This window comes from Pocillopora verrucosa, chromosome 1 (assembly GCF_036669915.1).
Source record: "Pocillopora verrucosa isolate sample1 chromosome 1, ASM3666991v2, whole genome shotgun sequence".
In the NCBI taxonomy this organism is placed as follows: Eukaryota; Metazoa; Cnidaria; class Anthozoa; order Scleractinia; family Pocilloporidae; genus Pocillopora; species Pocillopora verrucosa.
Genome location: NC_089312.1, coordinates 18,553,299 through 18,572,856, shown reverse-complemented (window position 1 = coordinate 18,572,856; position 19,558 = coordinate 18,553,299). Strand labels below are relative to the sequence as shown.

The following is a 19,558-nucleotide window of genomic DNA, read 5'->3' as shown; positions in this document are numbered from 1 at the left end:
TCAGTTCATCAGCATCCCAATTTTTCCCGTCCATGTAGCTTCCGTCATGAATTCACTAGGAAAGTCTAGTAAGTACCAGGTAGGTACACTAATGACAGGATCTTGTGAACATTCCAAAAGTGAAAAAAGAGCCGGTTCCGCTTTTTTGTGCTATTTTGGTTCAGTAGCTCATAAACAAGAATTTTTCTAAACAATTTCTTCATTTACTAACGAGATTAATGTTATGAAGCTTACAGATACGTCAGCCAGCTTTATTTAAGATTTTCATCATTTCTAATATCTTGGTTACAGGTCAGTTTAGCGAAGATTTAGGGTGGCATTTCGCTCAGATAGCCGACGAAGAAATATCTAGTAATTGAGAGAGCAATAAAACTATACAATATATATATTTTCTTTTAGAGGAGACGGGTAAATCAAAGAGATTGTCTAGTATGATAGCCATAGCATGTTTTTATAAGAATTTTACTTTAAATAAAAACACCATTCAACGTATATGTACAATCTACAGCACTGCCTATATACCATAAATACTCTAAGTTAGGACATTTGTACATTGTACAGCTTATAATCAAGTGGTGCATCATATGCGCAATGTCTATGCCTTGTTCTACGGTAAAAACTGCACCCTCGGAGCTGTATTTTCATAGGTAAGTTAGAATATGTAAGGCAGTCAGGTGATTCCGTATGCCTTTAGACTACGTGTGATATAGAATTATCATGATGAGTATCTATGGCGACCGACTGACGAACAACGATCCTTTTGCTGTCGACCTGCGCTTTCGTTTGCTTCGACGAAGTCTGATCTTCGTCGGAGTGGCCTCGACAATCCTATATCGATCGGTCTTCTTGCGTTTTGATCTGCTGATATGGCTGGAGTCGCTGTCGTTGTCGTTTCGGCGTCGTTTCTTTGTAGATTTCACGACAGAGTATAGATTGTCTTGAAATCGGACAACTTTGAGGGGTGTCACCGTCTGTGCGGGCTTCCGAGGGGGACTCGGCGTTCCTCGGAACGACAATTGAGTCTCCGACTTTCTCTTCGGGGTCCTACGTGATGGTGGCGAAGATGACAGCTTTGTTGGTGTCCCCTGGCTCTTATCAGTAGTGGATTTCACTGCGACGGGAGACCTACTCCTTGTTCTTGATCTGAAAAGTAAGGGTTGTGAATAAGTAAGAGGGTTGTGAATAATTTGTGTGACTGAATGTTTCTATCAAATTTTTACATTCTAATAATCGCCTTATTCATAACGAGAATTTGCATCCCTGTGTACCAATAGATATGACGGATGATTTGCTTGGCCATAAACGTATCGGCCTAAACTATTCAACCTGTTCTGATTGACTGACAACTAAATAATTGTTTCAAAGATGAATTTTCCGAATTGCGATAAAATTATTTCCACGTTTCGTGCTTACCTTGTTACACAAGTTGTCTTTGATGGGTCTCCCTTCCTATTACTCCTAACTTCATCTTCAAACTCTTTCAAACTCTTTCCTCGTCCTATGAGCCTGTCCAGTTCGGCGTAAGTATTTCTCCGTGTGGCGGTCACCTTGTGTTGTGTACTTGCGACATGTTTCTCTATTCCCACGTAATTTGCATCACACAGTTCACAGTATCCCTTCTTGTCTTCACTTCCTGTTGGTTCCCGGGTGATCTTACGTCTGTTACTCCTCCGTGGACTCTTGGATGAGCTTCTTGATCTCGTGCGCATGCTCACAGGTTCATCAAATGGCGAGAAGCCAGGTGGGGCGTCTAAGTTAAGCCGCGGCCAGTCCCTGAGTTCTTTGAAAAGTGGCTTGTATTCTCTGAAGAGGAACAAACACTAACTATTGGTAAATTGTAATTTGATGTATCGATTTTTTTAGATTATCGTTAACACGTAGCAGGGGGTTTTACCTGGGTTCTGACAACCAAAGAACGAAGGTATTACGAAGGTATTTCCTCATGAGCTCCAGACAGTTTACGAACTGCAAACCAAAATTTTTTTAACTCAACATTAACTTAAACTCGTATTACCTTTCCTTTGAAAGCTAATTGTTCTTTGAAATATTGTAGCTCATCAATGCTGAGCACTCGGTCTAACGACTTTTAGCTCGTCATTTAAAGACAGATAAACCTACTTGCTGGCTGTACAATATGGCCAGAATTCTTCATAATAAACTCCTCCCTTTCATTTTACAGCAAGCATGTAAATTTATGTCATTAGATCATTAGCATCGGGTCTCGAATTTAGAGCAAAGTACAGGTACTCACCGACTGTGATCTTCCACTTTCAGGAAAGCTCCCCGCAGGCTGCACATGCGACAAGTTGACTCAGCGTTTGCTTGTCGCTTCTTCTGCTCATCAATCCATTTTAAAACCAGCTCAACCTGTTTGACTTGAACTCCCCACGTCTGTGCATTGGTCAAGACATCAGTACTCTTGACTGCGCGCTTCTCTTGCTTAACTGACTTTTGGAGCATGGCTTGAGCACGAGTTTGCTACGAGAAAGAAGGAAATCGGTTTATTAGTTGCGATTTAAGTGACTACAGAGTAATATTCATTATTGTTTCCTGGATTTGCTAAGGCTGAGGGTTTTCAATCGATTGACTTAAAAAACACGTAACTTTTTCCACCAATTAAGAAAAAATAAAGAAAATAAAAAAATTTGAACCAATGTAAACGACACTATTTCCTGCTCGAAGTCCTAAAGGGCATCTTCCGAAATGTCCCTTTGTTCTGATTAGCTTTAGCATGGCTTCGGTTTTGGTTTCATGAGACTCAATCAGAAAGATCTCGCTTATTTACTGATTACAAAAGATGTAAACAATACATAAAACTTACCCCCCGAAGTCTCGATAAGGCAAAGTCAGTGGATTCTTTCTTTTGAGACGTTTGGTGGAGCGATGTTATCGGCTGGTCTGTCACAACGCAGGAGAGATCCTTACTCAGAAATTTCTCGACCACCTAAAGAAAGATAAAATTGGAGTTGGACCCGTTACTCTGTTAATCTCCGATTCTGGTTTGTGCTTAAACGCGAAAATGTCGCTTCAAACCATCAAAAATGCAAACAAACTTTACTAGTCACGTACAAGCATTCAGCCCTCCCCGCTATGGAACCTGTTCTAATCGCTAACATGTGGTAAACATGGATACTCACCCCTCCCAGCTCCTTGATTTTCTTTTCCACTTCCCTCGCTTTAACTGCTGACCGTACGTGAATGAAAAATGTTTTTCCTTGAAGCGAGGTGACAGGGTATTGCAAGCGACGGCGACTACGTACTTCAGGAGCTAAAGTAATGAAAAGAAAGCAGAGAAGTGTTCCTTGTGAGAAAAAGTGTGAGGAAACCTAAATTATAAGCAAACTTAACCCTTCTAATGTGAATTTTTTTTTTCTTGTTCAAAGCGTCGAAGAGGGAAAAGCGTCAAAGAGATCAATCTTCATTGACCTAAAACAGGATGAATGGTTGAAAACATCAATAAATTCAGCGCAGGATGGAATCCAATTAGACGAGAAACAATCAAGCATACCCTCATCCTTTCTGATGATGTCTAGACAGCAATTTAGTTTCATTGACCAATGCTACCTTAAAATCAATTAGCGAACGCTAAAGCTTGAAAATTGCGCAGCTTTTTTTTAACGAAGGAATCAAACAACTAGATTGCTTCGGAAACTTCCGGCAGACAGTGAAACATTATGTCTTAAAACGATCAATGAGGTATAACTTACCTTTGTCTTTGAGTCTTGCTCCTCTCGTTCCCTTTGATCCAGAACTCATCTTCCAGCCACTTCTTTCTTGAACTATGAACTGTTGTCACTCTCTGCTCACCACTACTGATATGTTTACTATGAATAAGCCTGTCCTTTTAAGTCGCGCGGTCATTAATTGACGCTAATCGATAATGACGTCATAATCGGCGGTAATAAATCGCGCAAGTTTGTCGGCCGCCGAAAAAGGCGGTGTGGGGCCGTCACGTGTTTGATTTGTACCGCCATGTACATCAAACCGTTAAAAACTTATCGACTGCAACAAAGTAAATGCATCGTTGTTAGGGGTCGTTTAGGATTCATTGATTTCTTCTGTAAGAAGACTTCACATTTTAGACATGCGGAAAGAGCAACATATGGGGATTGCCTTTTGTGCGGGTACGACATTGATGACAGAAAAAAAACGCGAGAGCAGGTGGCATTTTGTTTCAAGTAGAACCCACCTGAGAGAAGAATACAAAAAGTCCCTCCTTCCCAGCAAAAGAAAGATTTGAACGAAGAAATAAATCGTAGCCTCAGACCGCGCGTAGACCTTTTTTTTTTACTAACAATTTTGCTCTTTTCTCTTTTTCGCCATGAACTAAGCTGGGAAAAAGGCCAAAAGGAAAAACTGTACGAGCCTACACTAAGAGTCACCTAAAACACAGAGCACATTTAAAATAAATCCTTGAAACATTCAACCGTTAGTCAGCCAATGGAGGGCTCTTGGCCGCGGTGAGCGAAAAAGCACACGAAAAGTGGTAAGCAAGCAGACGAGGCGGTTGCAGTGGTCAAGGAAACAGCTGCTTTCTTTTTCCTCCCGCTAATTTCGCGAACGCACTAACTGAAAGCCTAGAACAGGCTAACCATTACAAAACTGCAACTATCAGAGAACAACGAACAACAGGAACAATGAGCACCAGAGAAATATTTCCGGCGCTATTTACAGAAAGAACCGACAAAAGCGTATACCCCCTCGACTAAAAAGAGGATTTTTGTGATAAAAAGTAAATTGGTGCGAGAAACTCTTAAATGTGTGCCTGTGACCATAGATATTTCTATTTCGATAGTTACCTCTCTTACCTTTGATATCATAACCAATAAACAGCTTTTTATTAATCACTCTTTAAATAGTTTCAATAAGGCTTTTATTTGTTATTCTCATCCGGAGTAAATGGCGGCTTTACCTGAATGAAACACGTTGCTTTCTTCGTATGCATTAGTTTCCGAGGCTTTCTTTTGCTTCGTATAAAATATTTGCGAGCAGTTTCTCAGGAAATGTCTTACAAACTAGAACGTTCATTCAAATCATCAATATTAAGTCTCTTTAGTCCTTCGATCATTACCAGCCTCCTTTCTTTTTCTTGGTTCGCTGTTTCTTCTTGGCAGCCTGGGGCTGCTGTTGCCGAGGCGGCACTACGTTCGCGGTACTACCCGACGCAGAGGGGGTACCAGGAGGAGAAGCGGGCTTAGGACTACCGGGTGTTTTAGGACTGGACGAACTACAGAAGAAAGAAAGAAAGAAAGAAAAAACCAATTGGATGAACCACAGAAGAAGGAAAGAAAAAACAAAATATAGCAGTTGATTAATGAAAGAACCAAAGCTGTTCAACAACCTTTAGACTAGTTCACTTAGTGCTGAAACCTTGTCTAGTGACTGTTTGGCAAGGTTTCTGTGAACCTATTTGAGATAGCAGGTAATTTAGTTTTAACAACTAAGTTGGCCACCGTAAAAAATGTTAAAGGCTGACGTCTCGAGCGTTAGCGCTCTATACTCTCCCACCGACGCAGCACCACAGTTTCTTTAGAAACTTACTCCTTTATCTATTTGAGATAGTTTGACTCAAACGGATGAATCTTCTTGTTTTACCACTGTATCTTTAGACTGTCCGTGGATCCCGCTTAAATTTTAGGGAGGTAACCAGCGTCGTTTTACAGTATTACAAGAAGATTGTCTGCATGATCATTTGGGTAATTCAGTATGGCGCAAAATAATTATGTCTAGTCCCTAGTTGCTGCTTTGAATTTTGAAAATAACTTCCTCTTTATCAAAATTTACCGTTGAAAAAAATGATCCTCAAAGCATCGATCAATCTTAGTTCACATAGTAACTAGTGAAAACTATTTTATCAGAGAGCTGGTCACAATCTGTGAAAACTTTTCCGTTTTACAGATATTCCAACCCACTGTCGGTAACTTTTTCAAATAGAAAAAAATCATTATTTGAGGCTGAAACAAACCATTATTAAAAAAAACCTTTGAAGTCTGAACAATAAACACCCCAATTTAAATGGTAATGTTATTGACTTTCCATGAGGCTTTTGAGCGAAATGAAGGCTTTGATTCTTGGCCACCCATTGCAAATGAGGATCTATTTTGTGATTGCATGGCATGATATCAGTCTTTTGTTTCCATATTTCCTTTCATCTCTTAAAAATAATTAAAGCATTGAGCGTGGAACTTACGCGTCTGAGGGAGCTGCAGCACCTTGTGTTCCTTTGCCTGTCATACACAGAAAAAAATCAAATGTTACTTACAGCTGTATGCACAGCACTGGCAACAATATTAGGGGGTAGGAGGCGTAAAGGTTGTGACAGAGAAGGGTAGTATTCACTGACCCCAGTAGCAAAAGGATCACCATGGCAACTGAGCGAAGCCTATCTTCGGTCACCCGTCAACACAACATTAAAAAACCAGTGCGTGGAATGAATATATACCCAGATTGGGAAAGGGGAAAACGGAAAAACAATTTAAGCGGAAAAGCTGGAAGACAGTGTCCTTCAAATTTCCCTCGAGCCCCACAACATAGTGGTATAACCACAGCATGGACTTGGTTCTAACATCGCCAGAAAAAGCCGAAAGACGCATGCGCAGGCTTGAACACTCTCATTTCACCTTTGAACACTTCGCAAAATTTAGTCGCAAACCGTTGCAGTTCGATCGCGAAAACTCAAAGTGTGTAAGCTGTACTGGGCGGTCCTCAGCGACTGTTGTCAGCTTTCGTTTGCAAGAAAGCCATAGAGTGGATGGCAAATATATAATAATTGTTTGGTGTTGCTCATAAAAGTTCGTGATATACGCAGACATCATTCAGCTGTTCCCAAATGCAAATTACATCTAGCAACGCTAATAAGTTTGCACTTGTCAAAGGAAAAATTGTCGGATACTTACTTAACCCTTTAACCCTTAAGAGTGATTAGCATCTAATTTCTCCTTACAACATCACCCCCCAAATCACACATACAAGTCACAAGAAAAAAGGAGATGATCACCAATGATAGAAGCTCTAGATTGTTAGACAAATTCTCCTTGTCAGCACCTTAGGAAATGTATAAAGAACAGTATGGAGAATATACATACTGATGTGAGGGTGTAAAGGGTCGAGTTAGAAACCTTGTAGTTCATTAGTCTGAAAATCTGGTCAGTCAGCTTTTGAACAAGGAAATGTAGTAGAACAAAAATGTTTCATGTGCTTCCATCCGAGCTGCCCAGGAAAACTTTGAACTTTTCAGTGAAAATGCCGCCAAGGACTGGTGGCGCCATTATGCTCTCTGATTCCAAACCAACGTAAAGAAACGGGTAATCCACAGAAAAACGTTAACGATCTTTGACGCTCTCATTCACCTTCAATATCCTATACAGAGTCACCAGTGCAAACCCGTTAGCATAGTTTTTCTTTTCGTTCTGAAGACAAACAGCCACAGGCAACCTACCTACTGAGGCACCCTTCTTCTGCCTTTTACCCTTGTAGTACGTCCGTTCTCTTTTCGGTATCCAGCGTTCGGGATCTGGATCGACCTCGGCGTTGTAGTTTTTCGGTAGTTTACCTGGGTAACCAGTAGAAACATTCAAACCAAACGGAAAGAGTGAATGAAGAAGAAATAGGGAGGATAAAAATACACTGAGTGTTGATTATTGATGACCAAAAGAAAAAAAAACCGAGTCAGATCCTTTCGTTTCACTAACATTCAACAAAACAGTGAGCCATATAACCTTCCTGATCACTCATAGGGCAAGTGTTGCCTTTCTGTCAGTATCGAGTACAAAACGTGTATCAGTATACCTCTCTTCCGCTTTCTCTTCCGTCTTTTTACGAAACTTTCTTTCCTGTAAAATAGCAATAAAAAGACGTATATAGTTGATATTCAGTGAAAAAGGACTTTGGTTGTTTGATGCGAGATAAGGCTAAATTAGGACTGTTTTCGACCTAACAACTATCATCAGTTCTCAGTAAGTATTGTTGTTGCATTTTTTTTTTGCCGAGAAGTTGCATAGAGAAATTGAGAATAAGCTCTGGTTATAGACAGAAATTAAGACGCGTCATTACTTACGTCAAATCCACCATTTCTGTATCGCCACCCTCTTGTTTCATTCTTGCTCGACCGTATCGAGATCCCATGGTACTCAGCGACATCTCCAACTCCTCCACGTTTATAGATGAACTCTGAGCCTGCGTGTCCAGCGGCTTGAGTTTTTCACTGTAACTGTATTGAACATGCAGTTAAGGAAAGGTAACTGAAATTAAGCTGTGCTGTCATTTGATCTTCTCTTGAGAGGATTTACGGGGTTGTGGAATAACCTAGTTTTAGCAGGACCTTGAAGACAACCTTGCAAGAAGCACCGACGAGGTTTGACTCTATCATGCAATCGGAAGTGCAAACGACAGAGCTGAAAGAAATGCACCCATGTGAAAACTTTTAGAGCTCTCGAAGGAAACCATCGGAACACTAAGGTAAAATGACGGAATTTTGGAAAAATTGGAAAAGCAGCCAGGTTTTCTGCTCTGATGAAAACGAAGTTAAACGGTTGAGCTCTGAACTGTCGCTGCGGGCCGTCGTCTTACAGCACGGAACAACACAGAACAGTACAGAACAACACAGAACAGTGCAGAACAGCACAGGGCAGCACAGAACAACACAGCTTCATCCTTGAAGGAAGTAATGAAGCGTTACCCTCTTTTAATTCTATGCACAGTGTACCTAAATAATTTAGTTATTGATCACTCGGCAACAACACTACAAGTAATCTCTCTCTCAATCATGTCGAGTCGAAAACAAAAAATAAAAACCTACTTTAAATTTATACTCAGTATCTTCGAGCAATTTATTTACATGCGCATGTGATGATTAACTAGACTACTGGTAATCTCCTCCCAACGTTAGTACATCGCGCGAGTCGAAAGATATCAGAAGAGATTTAGTATCGCCGGTAAAACCAAAACCAAAGTTATCACAACAGCTTATCAGAACACAGGAAAATGCCAAAAGGTGTAAAAAAAAGAGCTCGAAGTAAAATTAATAAAAAAAGAAAAGAAAGCAGCCCTAAGCTCGGGAAAACGCGGGTGACCAAGTCGCGATTGGCTTTAGTTCTGCATTTGATTGGATGCGTGAGCGGCGCCAATTTTCTGGACCAATCAGAGATCACAGCAAAACTATTGCAAACAATTTCTCACTTTTGCAATCAATTGAAAATTGCTCCATACCGCCTTGTTCTCTGAAAATGCGTGGCGCCCAATCATTTTTGCGCTGATTTATTTTGAATTGCGTATCGAACTTAGCTGAGGAACTGGGCTGTAAACTGTCAGCGAAAACACTCTTAAGCACTATTCAGACAATTGCGACAGCATGGTCACAGTATAACAATGCGTCTTACTGTTTACCGTTTACCCAATCGAGTATTGAGACTGGAGACTTAGGCAGTCTTGGAGACAGTTGTCTGACGTACAGACAGCTGAACTAATTACGCTGAACGTACTGCAGTGAAGTTTTAATTTCAAAGCTCTGTTAGGGATGTGAAGATCACAAGAAAGGATACTACTCTGCCTTCTGAGGATTCAATCGAGAATAAGCTTTGATAAGTTGAGCTAATGTCTTCACATCACGGGAATCCTCCCTGCAAATACAATATAAGCTATGTTGATCCCTGGCCACAAAAAATCGAACATGATCAACCATACCCCTGATAAATAGAGAAGATAGTTTATTCAACTGAACCACCCCCAACTTTAATGACGTCATGTTTGTCGTTACGTCACACCTCTTTCTAGAAGTTCGTCCAACCGGATTTATTACCGGTCTCTTTGATTAATCCCGGGCGAGAAATTTTCCCATGCATCGGGTACGGCAAAAAAAAAATCCCACTTTTATTCACTGCGGTAACTGAGCTGAAATTTCTGACACAAACAGTCACCGACGGAAATCTCAGCTGACTAACCAAGCTGATATTTCCTACGTGAACATAACGCAAAATTCTCTTCGTTCCCCGGGACTATGTGAAGAGGCTCTTGGCCGATTTCTTTCCCAGACCTCTGCAAAAAGTAGGTAAGATTTGACATACTTATGCAATTTCTCCAGCATGTCCACTGCCTCTTTAGCTTTACCATGTTGCAGTTTATATGCCACATTTTCTCTCATCAAGGACAAAACCTCAGACTGTCTCATCATCGCCTATAAAAAGAGAATTGCGGCGTCAGAAAATAAAACAATTCCGTTGCCCATTCCGTGAAGCCCTTTTCGATTAAGTTTTGTAAAACTAAAACCAAAGTAGTCCTAACGACTGAACGTAACATCGGAAAATATCACAAGAAGCTAAAGAAAACTAAAAAAAAAAAACAACAACAACAAACACACGCATATTGTCTAATGCGCGGGAAATGCAGTGATTATGTGGCGATGGTTTTAGTTCACACTGACTTTAACTCCCACGATCAGATTGTTCATTCTCCCCTGTGGCTTCTATACGTTTCTTTGAAAATTAGTTATGAGAATTTGGTGTTGAATTAAAATAACAACTTCTACCTGATAAGTTTGAGTATTCTCATTACATGTTTTCTGGATAATGTGTGGATATTATAGGGAGAAGTTACATGCTAATCACGGCTTCTGGGAGTTAAAACGTCAAGTATATGTGGCTCCGTTGTTCGAAGGTTTGATAACGATATCCACTGGATAAATTTCCATCCGTTGGATAGCGCAGTACGTTTTGTTAACATTTGTCCGCTGGATAGCGATTTATCCGTTGGATAGCGTTATCTGCCCTTTGAACAACTGGGCCCTTATTGTTTAGGAGAATGGCGCGAATTTTCTATTACAATCATAGAGCGAAGTTAAGCGAAACCAATGGGATATTAGATAAGTTATAATACTCAATTTCAAAGTTGTTCCTTTCTACAGGCCTCTTCTAAAGGGTCACCCTAGGAACAAAGGGCTATGGGCCATTATGGATAGGTTGAGTGAAATGCTTCAGTATAAAATCGCTCCAGTCTCCCGTTTACTAACCTTGTTCTTCTGAGCATGCTCAACAGCATCATCAAGGACACCAACCGCAGTACTGATGTCCCCAAGATGAGAATACATCGTCACCAGAGCAGACACCTGGTTTGGAGATAAACACAACGGCAGTTGAAGAGAATGAAACGTATACTCATTGCCTTGCCAACTTAATTACTCACCACGCCTGGTTTATAAGCCAAGTCTTTGATTGAGCGCAGCGTTGTACAAGCGGTGGAAACATTTCCTGTAGGATAAAATAACGCAGGCTGGTTTCAGAATGTTACCTCCTTATGAACACACCCCATACCCTAAGGGAGGTTTCATCATATCATTTCAATCGGTAAATGAAGAGCTACTCTCTAGAAAGGTTTCCAATAATCATTATCATCATTATTATCATTATAATAATCCTGTTGTAAAATTATCTGCAAGATGACCACAACACAAAAGAATAACAAAAGAGTAACAAACCTTGTGCCAGATAGAGCTGCACTAATGTAAGTTTCACATTTGTAGCAATGTCGTCATGGGAGTCTGCGTAGTTCTAAAAAAGACAGTCAGACCAAAAGACTTTGAGAAGGGTGTCTCTGTGTGAAGAACATGCACCAAAGTGGTCTGCACTGAGACTTTGTTATTCCAGTACAAAGTCAGGAAGTTTGTGCTACTACAACAAACCAAAACTCTTTTCACGTCACATAACATGACTTTAACTTTTTTGTACCCAGTCTAGTTTGCAGGAGGCAGAGTTCAACGCTTATGGAGACAGGGATACTGCCTTCCCCTTGTGGACTGCCAGTAAGTTTCTTGGATTTTTGGCTTTCAAATTTACCTCCTTGGGAAAAGATCAGAGTTTATATAAGAAAATAACATACCTTGAGCAGTTCTATTGCTTTATCAGAATGTTTCTCTCTATGCAGAAGTGATGCTCTCATCAGACAAGGAAAATCACTTCCAGGGTATTTTGTTTCCAAGGTGGATATCAAGCTACGACAAGCTTCAAGCTGTTTGTAGGAAGAGACGTAAAAATTTAAGACTGAGTTGGGTGCATGAAATAAAGTGCAAGTGAAATTGGTGGGAGTGCCGAGAAATAAGTGAAATTCATGACAGCTTTTTTCTAACAATTGCAACCTCTATGTCCACTTGCTTACCATTTTTAGCATGCCTACTTTTCCCCTCAAATCCATTAGCTGTGAGCCTAGCTCAAGATAAGTTTGGCCAACTGCATTACATTTATAAAATGTACATGTAGCGTTATTGTTCTTCAGGACCACTACTCAAGGCATTCACCATTAGCTAGACTGATAAGTCAAAAAACTGACTGGAGGTTTTTCAAAGGAGATTCCTCTAAGTTTTATGAGAGTTCTCTCAGAATCAAGAATTCAATTTTAAAATAAAACTGATATGGCCAGAGAGTTCATTAGAAGAATTCTCATTTTGAATGCACCACTCAGCTATGCCACAAAGTTCTGACTAATACAGGGTGCAACTATTGTCATGGTTGTGCAGTTTCTTGAAGGGGAAACAATTTGTAACAAACCCAAAAAACTATTTGGTACAGAAAGGGTAGCAAGCGGTAAAATTCAGAATTTGCCAGAAACTGATAAACCTGTTCCCCCTCCTATACAGTGGCTAATGGTTTAGCTTTACTGAAATTATTACAATGTACTCCACAGAGTTGTGCAGTTATACTTTTAAAAATACTTGTTTATGTGACATGCTTTTTCTTGAATTGCATATTACACAGTTTGTCAGTCAAAATGTCGACTTTAGGCTACTCTACCTACAACCTTTGACAAAACTGCAATAATTTGAGACCAAAATTAAAGGCACCTCAAATAAGACTGTATTGAAGAATTACAAGATTTGAGACTACGTACTGTAAAAAGTTTGCAAGACCCCTGAGTTTCCGAGTAGCATTTACCACCCTTCACTTTCTCAAATCATGAAGAGCCCAATTTCTTAGGGTCAGTGGAACTTTAAGAATAAATATTCAACCAGAATTACCTGATTTGTGTAGAAGAGCAAGAGGCATCTGTTAAATGCCATTGTTCGCTGTTGTGATGCAGTGGATTTGTGTTCCAGTCCATCTGCAGTCATTGATTTAACTTTCTTCTTTGAGTCAAACACATCTCGGTCCTAACAATTTTATGAAATAGACAAACATCTTCAATCTTCTCTGCAAAAAAGCATCTACTTTACCTAAGTATATACACAATATCTGATATGTGGAGCACTAGAAGTGGTTATTTGGGATAGCCAGTTTTCATCTCAGGCAGGTATTGTATCCCCAATATTTACATTCTTCTCCTACATAATTATATTCTTTTGAAAACATGTATATTATCTATTAAAGAAAGTACCTTATTGTGTGAATACATGTAGATTTAAATCAACATATACTTGTATTAAAATTTGGTCTAACCACTCAACTTCCAAGATCTGTTTGTTAGTTCACCCCTCTAGCTGCTACACATTTCCTTGTAAGTTAGTTATAAGAATTTGGTGTTAGATCAAGACAACAGAAATAAGTATTCTCATTATCTGTTTGCTGGATAATGTATAGATATTATAGGGAGAAGTAACTTGTTAATCACTTCTGTAAATGGGCTAAATAGGTGATTGATCAATCTGCTTTCTATCATCACCAAGTCAGCTAAAAAGGTACCTGCCTTGCACTAACATTCAAACGATGAGCTAACTGTTGATTGGTGAAAAGGACAGACAGTGTAAAGAACACATAGACTGCCTACCCTGTTAAGAGTGATGATATTATTGGAGGCAACAGCTGCTAAGGCAAGGTCATCAGGCCTGTGCAAAATTTAGAAGGAAAAAAGATTATCAGAATGATTCATATTTTTAAGTTCTATCAATGAAGGAACAACAGAGGCCTAATTCTATCACTGTTTTAATTGAGTCAATAACAAAATACTTGAATCCCATTGACTCTTGGCAGCCTAAAATTATTCTGGATTTAGCTGATGCAAAACCTGTCCAAAAAACCAGCAGCTTATAATTATGCAGGTCAAATCAGAGAGTTCAACAGCCAATCAAAATCAAGGAGCAACATTGAGATGTGAACATTGGAATGAATGCTGACCAATCAAATTTGAAACTAATTGAGAAATTCTTAAATTATCTTTAGTGAGCAGCTTCTTGAGTTAGCAACCTCTTGGAAGCAAAAGCAAATGAAAATTACAACTCAATAGAGTATGGTTTCCTTCTCAGGAAAACAAAAGAGTTGCGCACGATAAAAGTGCATTATTTTTAATCCAGCTTTAAACAGCAGGGCGTGAAATTGCGCCTAATACAGGCGCCAATGCGACTAAATTTTTTACTTTGGCGACCAAATCCTGAAAATTAGTCGCCAAATTGGCGACTAGAATGTTTAATCATAACCTTACTTAGAAATATAGTAAATTAAAAAGATTTGCAAAGATAAATCCGTGGCAAACTTCCTCATTAAGTTTGTTTCCAAAATGCAGCACATGCATCTCAATTGATAACTAGATTTAGGATGGATTTAGGTGAGCTTGAACGTTGCATATCATCCATTCTATTGTCCACTTTATAGCACATTAAAGATCTTTTCCCTAACTTAATTTCTAGAACGATGACAGCGTAAAAAAAAGGGTTTGTTTGTCTTTGAAAATGGCGACCAACTTTTTTGAATTGGCTACCATTTTGAATAATTTAGGAGCCAAGTGGCTATCAGAAAAAAAATCAATTTCAGGCCCTGAACAGATGTAGGCCTTTAAATTGTGATTGTATCAAATATTCTTATCTGATGAATATATCTTTTACATTATTAGCTGTTTTAGCATGATGTACTGCTGAGTATAGTTTACAAGCAACAAGTAAAAAATACTCAGCAATACCAAACACCAAAATGTCTTACAAGTTATTTATTATCAAGCCACTCTATTTCATAAGCATTCTTTATCAGGCAGGAAAAGTGAAGCAAATAAATAGAGAAGTGGTTTGTAACAGGTTTTTTTTAATACTTAGGTTTTTTTACAATTATACAAAATAACCAACTGTTTGAATAACCATACAATATTTCCTGACATCTGTATTTGATTTGCACCTTATTGCTGGAGTTGGATAATAGAAGGGCTTCATGTCAAACAATTCAAAAGAAATCAAGCCAATAATTTCAAATCATCTTCCTGCTATGGTCTGAGCCAATTTGAAATTACTTACCTGGCTAATAATTGAATTGCACACCATTCTTTGAACTTGCCATTCTAAGCTATATAGAATTTTCCACAAGTTAAAGACATAGTACATACTTTGATTTAAGAACTTGATTGTACAATTTCTGTGCATCGTCATTCTTTCCCTGGAGCTGATAAGTGTACGCAAGCTGGGTCCTGACAACTCCCAGCTCAGATTCAATATCTTCCTCAGCAATGTCCTTAAAGCAAGCAGATTTTAGCTTCAGTGAGGAATCCTGGATCTTTCATGAGAAAAATACTTCATTTAATTTGTTATACATGTACCGTTTTAGTGGAACAAACTCTTTGAGAATGTGATAGTCCAAGTCTGAACCCTTGACTAAGTTATCAAAACCACACATTCCACAAATTGCTTTACTTCTTCCTCACAATCCTAAATCTACATGTCACAGACAAAATAGTTATGACACTCCTGCTTCTGCAATAGTTCACTCTGTATTTATGATAAAGACTTACAGGATCATCTTCAAGGCTTTTTTGACACAGCTCTGAAAAAAACAAATTAGCATATGAAAGTCATATAAAATTGATATTAAACTGGAGAGGGCAAACCTGATACACGCCCCCTCCAGCATATGGCCATCATTGGACACAAAGGATCACATGAAAACCAATTCTCAATAGTCACTGACAATGATAATGGTGAATGCATATACACTTGTTTTACCCACTGGGTGACTACTTCAATTTCCATAATTTCTTAACATCCACTCAGGGATCTTTGCAATCAAATACCATGTGAACAGCTGGCCTTATGTCTCTAAACATTCACTAAGTGATCTTTGCCATCACAAAGACCATGTGGAAACTAGGCTTCATGTATCAAAGAATGAAAATCAACAGATACCTCCTGCCTTTTTAAGCTTTTGCTGAGCAGTTTCTACATCATTCTGACCTAGAGAAAGGCATGCTGCATTGTAACACAGCTCATAAGTGTCTTCTCTCAAACCTGGGACTTCCTGAAAATAATAAGTTGAACTAATAAACAATGAAGTTCTCAAAGTTTATTTTATAGATTGATAATGATGTAGCAAAGAGGTAACTAGATAGGTAGAGATCTTCTTTTAAAAGTTAGAGACTGAGTCCCTCAACAATTTCAGCCACAGAACCCTTTATCGACTTACCATGATTGCTTAACAAAGATTGTTGCAACATACCATTAGCGACAAGAAAATGTTTCATTAAAGTTTTCATTCTTTCTTTTACATTTCTTTAAGTCATAACCACATGGCAATATTTTCAATTGATAGCAATCAGACACAAACATATGTCACTCATAATATCTCTAAGCTGAGCAACCTTGAGCTGAGACCCTTGGTTATGAGAGCAAATCCTGGACTTTGAAACCTTGGAAAGAAATGAGGGACTCCCACACTGATATAAAATACAAATACACTTTAAACAGTACTTCAGCACTCATTGCAAATACTGACGAGATTTCAAGATTGGATAGAAAGTTTCTAAAACACGCAATTCCTCAAGGTACTATTTTCTATTCCAAAAATGAAATCTGTCTCTTAGAATTGCTGATTGTTCAATGGTTCTGACTTTAAAACACCCACAATAAATATTTTGCCTTTTGATCAGGATTGAATCCTCACCAAGAATGAAGCAAAAGTTACATGTAGTAAGAGCTACATGTGCACCTGGCCCTAGTTGTTTAAAGGCTAGATAACACTATCAGCTGGATTAATCTCTGTCCAGTGGCTAACACAGTATGCTTTGTTATTGTTTATCTGCTAGATAGCAATTTATCTTTTGGATAGTGTTATCCACCCCCTATACAACTAGGCCCAGTAGTTCTGCAAGATCAGATCAGACATATACCATTTGAAGTCCTCCCCACTGTGATGCGGCAGCAATAACAGCAGCAAAGTTAGTTTCTCTTTCATCTCCATACTCATCCTATAGAGCATTTATTTATAAGTGACAATGGAAATAATCAGAAATCAAAAGTAAATTGTTTCTCAAAATGAAGATCCTACAAAAATTTGAAAGGTTTGACTCAGAATATAAGAACTCGTGATCATGAACAGAAAAAGTTCAATTTGTAATTATTTAGCTGTATAATTATGTAGTTTACTAAATGGTGTAAGGGTTGTCAAAATAGACAGGTAACTGGTGTATATCACTGTTTAACTATGAAAAACAGAGTGGTTATTTCAAATGTTTGTGCCCAATTTTCAGCATGGAAGCAAAACATTGTGCGGCCTACTTTGTATCACAGTCAGGTACTCAAAATCTTTTTAACAACGCTAGGCTGTCATGCAGCCTAAATGGATAACAGGCATTGAGCATCTTGAAAAATTTTGCCTTGTAAATATTTTAAGTTGGTGATAACCTTTAGACCAAGTGGTGTTTACCTGAGAATTCTTGATTAAATCTTTGTAAAGATCCAAACAAGTCCTATAATCTTCAAGCCTATAGAGCTGTAGCAAGGAAGATTGCAACAAAACTTCTTTTATTATACTGTTTGAGAAGAAGTGTAGTATAAAAGGTTACAATATTTTGTTTGAATTGATAAGGAAAGAAAAAAGTTTCTCTTTTTTATTTAAAATACGCTACTCACTATTTGAGCCTTCAATTCCTTCTCAGCTTGTGTTGGTTCAGCAATGGCATTGAGAATATCCAGAGCCTCTTGAGTTTTGTTGAGACGATACAGACAGTAAGCCTTTTCAAAACGAAGTTCAATGTCTATCCTGGCAAGGGTTAAAATTTATGACAACAATGAGGCAGAAGACTAACAACATTACGTCAATCTTGGTTATATTCCATTTCAAAAAGGTTTCTTTTTACTAAGTAAGCTTTACCCTCTGAATATATACCTAGTAATCCAATTCATCTTTTGTTTTATAATCAATACAAAATATTTTCCAAAAATATAGGATAATAAGCACTTCAACCAAAGATACAATTGAAACACAGCATGTACATAATCTTACATTCAGTTGATAAAGCACCTATACCATTGGTCTTCATAACTTTTTTCAAACTCTATTTAATAAGATGTGCTACATGAACTTATAATAAACTGCATTATTACAATACCATACTCTACTTACAACCCTAATGCTACATACAAAAACAAACTAACACTTTTAACAAAATTTTTGTGTTGATGGTGTGATTTTTTTATATACTATATACTAATACAGAAAAAGATGCAGACTTAAAATTTTAGTGCCTATGCTACATCACCTTGAACACATTACTCACAGTGCTAACACTAGTTGCATTTATGGTCTTCGTAAACTAAATATTTAATTTAATTCCTCATTGGGAGAGTAAAAAGCACATAAAAGAAATATGTTTTTTCATCTTGTCACAAGTTTGATGATGAATCACACTCAAAATTTTTGTCGTTATCCCACACTCGTGGCAAGACGAAAAAAAACCTTCCTCTATTTCTGTACCAAGCTAAAAATTTACCTAATGATTCTATTCACACAATTAAAGGATATCATTACCAATTTGATGCTAAATCGCACTCAAAATTTTTGTCGTTATCCCACACTCGTGGCAAGACGAAAAAAAACCTTCCTCTATTTCTGTACCAAGCTAAAAATTTACCTAATGATTCTATTCACACAAAAGGACATCATTACCAATTTGTTTGTGGCAAAAAATATAACAATTATTAGTTGTAATCATAAAAACCATTAACGAGGTTAAATGCTATCATCTATTATACCTACCCTTTGTTTGATGCTGATCTGATAACGTCCACTGCTTCACGAAAGCATGACTGATGGATAAGACAAATAACTTTACAGTGAAATGCCTCTTTGTCATCAGGCTTCTCTTGGAGAACTGAGTTAAATGAAAATAACCGGCTAAAAGTTAATTCAAATGAGAAATAAAATAAAATAAATGATGCCTATTTCTTTTATCTTACTCTTATTCGCAATTTTCTGCGCCTTGACGTAGTTTCCGTCCTTTGCAAACTTGTCCAATTCCGTAAAAAGCTGAGGGATACTAGGCGACGTGGCCGCCATATTAGCTTTATATGTTAAACCGAGCAGGTAGTTGGTATGAACAGCGGTAATAGAAGATTTAGAGAGACTGTCTTTTTGTTGTAACAGTCACATACAGTCGACATCAAGTATCTTAAATATTTGAATATAATTTAATTGGTTTTTTTTTTAATTCATTCTTGGATGGAAAAAGAGATTTTTAAAATTATAAAATTGAACTTGAAAAATGATTTATTTTATTTTAGTCTGAAGGAATGTATGTACCAACGTTAAAGAATTAACAAAAGATTATGTCAGGCAAGAGGATACATACAGTTTTCATCACATCGTTAATTTTTTGGGACTCATGATCA

At 38.1% G+C, this 19,558-nt stretch overlaps 2 protein-coding genes across 2 annotated transcripts; both read right to left on the bottom strand.

Annotated features, from left to right (window-relative positions):
• Window positions 1-297: 297 nt before the first annotated feature.
• On the bottom strand, window positions 298-4,069 carry LOC131788844 (protein DBF4 homolog B). The gene is made up of 6 exons (XM_059105938.2): window positions 3,708-4,069; window positions 3,138-3,268; window positions 2,822-2,944; window positions 2,252-2,478; window positions 1,414-1,803; window positions 298-1,143 (listed from the first exon to the last, which is right to left on the bottom strand). Exons 1-6 carry the CDS (start codon window positions 3,754-3,756, stop codon window positions 729-731), a joined length of 1,335 nt encoding a protein of 444 aa, XP_058961921.2. The 5' UTR covers window positions 3,757-4,069; the 3' UTR covers window positions 298-728.
• Window positions 4,070-4,856: 787 nt separating this feature from the next.
• Window positions 4,857-19,240, bottom strand: LOC131788832 (signal recognition particle subunit SRP72-like). The gene is made up of 21 exons (XM_059105924.2): window positions 19,127-19,240; window positions 18,927-19,041; window positions 17,801-17,930; window positions 17,595-17,660; window positions 17,059-17,136; window positions 16,079-16,190; window positions 15,688-15,719; window positions 15,286-15,410; window positions 13,747-13,804; window positions 13,001-13,132; window positions 11,869-11,997; window positions 11,468-11,540; window positions 11,176-11,240; window positions 11,003-11,098; window positions 10,062-10,171; window positions 9,540-9,617; window positions 8,057-8,209; window positions 7,789-7,832; window positions 7,439-7,552; window positions 6,191-6,227; window positions 4,857-5,227 (listed from the first exon to the last, which is right to left on the bottom strand). Exons 1-21 carry the CDS (start codon window positions 19,224-19,226, stop codon window positions 5,068-5,070), a joined length of 2,007 nt encoding a protein of 668 aa, XP_058961907.2. The 5' UTR covers window positions 19,227-19,240; the 3' UTR covers window positions 4,857-5,067.
• Window positions 19,241-19,558: the final 318 nt, after the last annotated feature.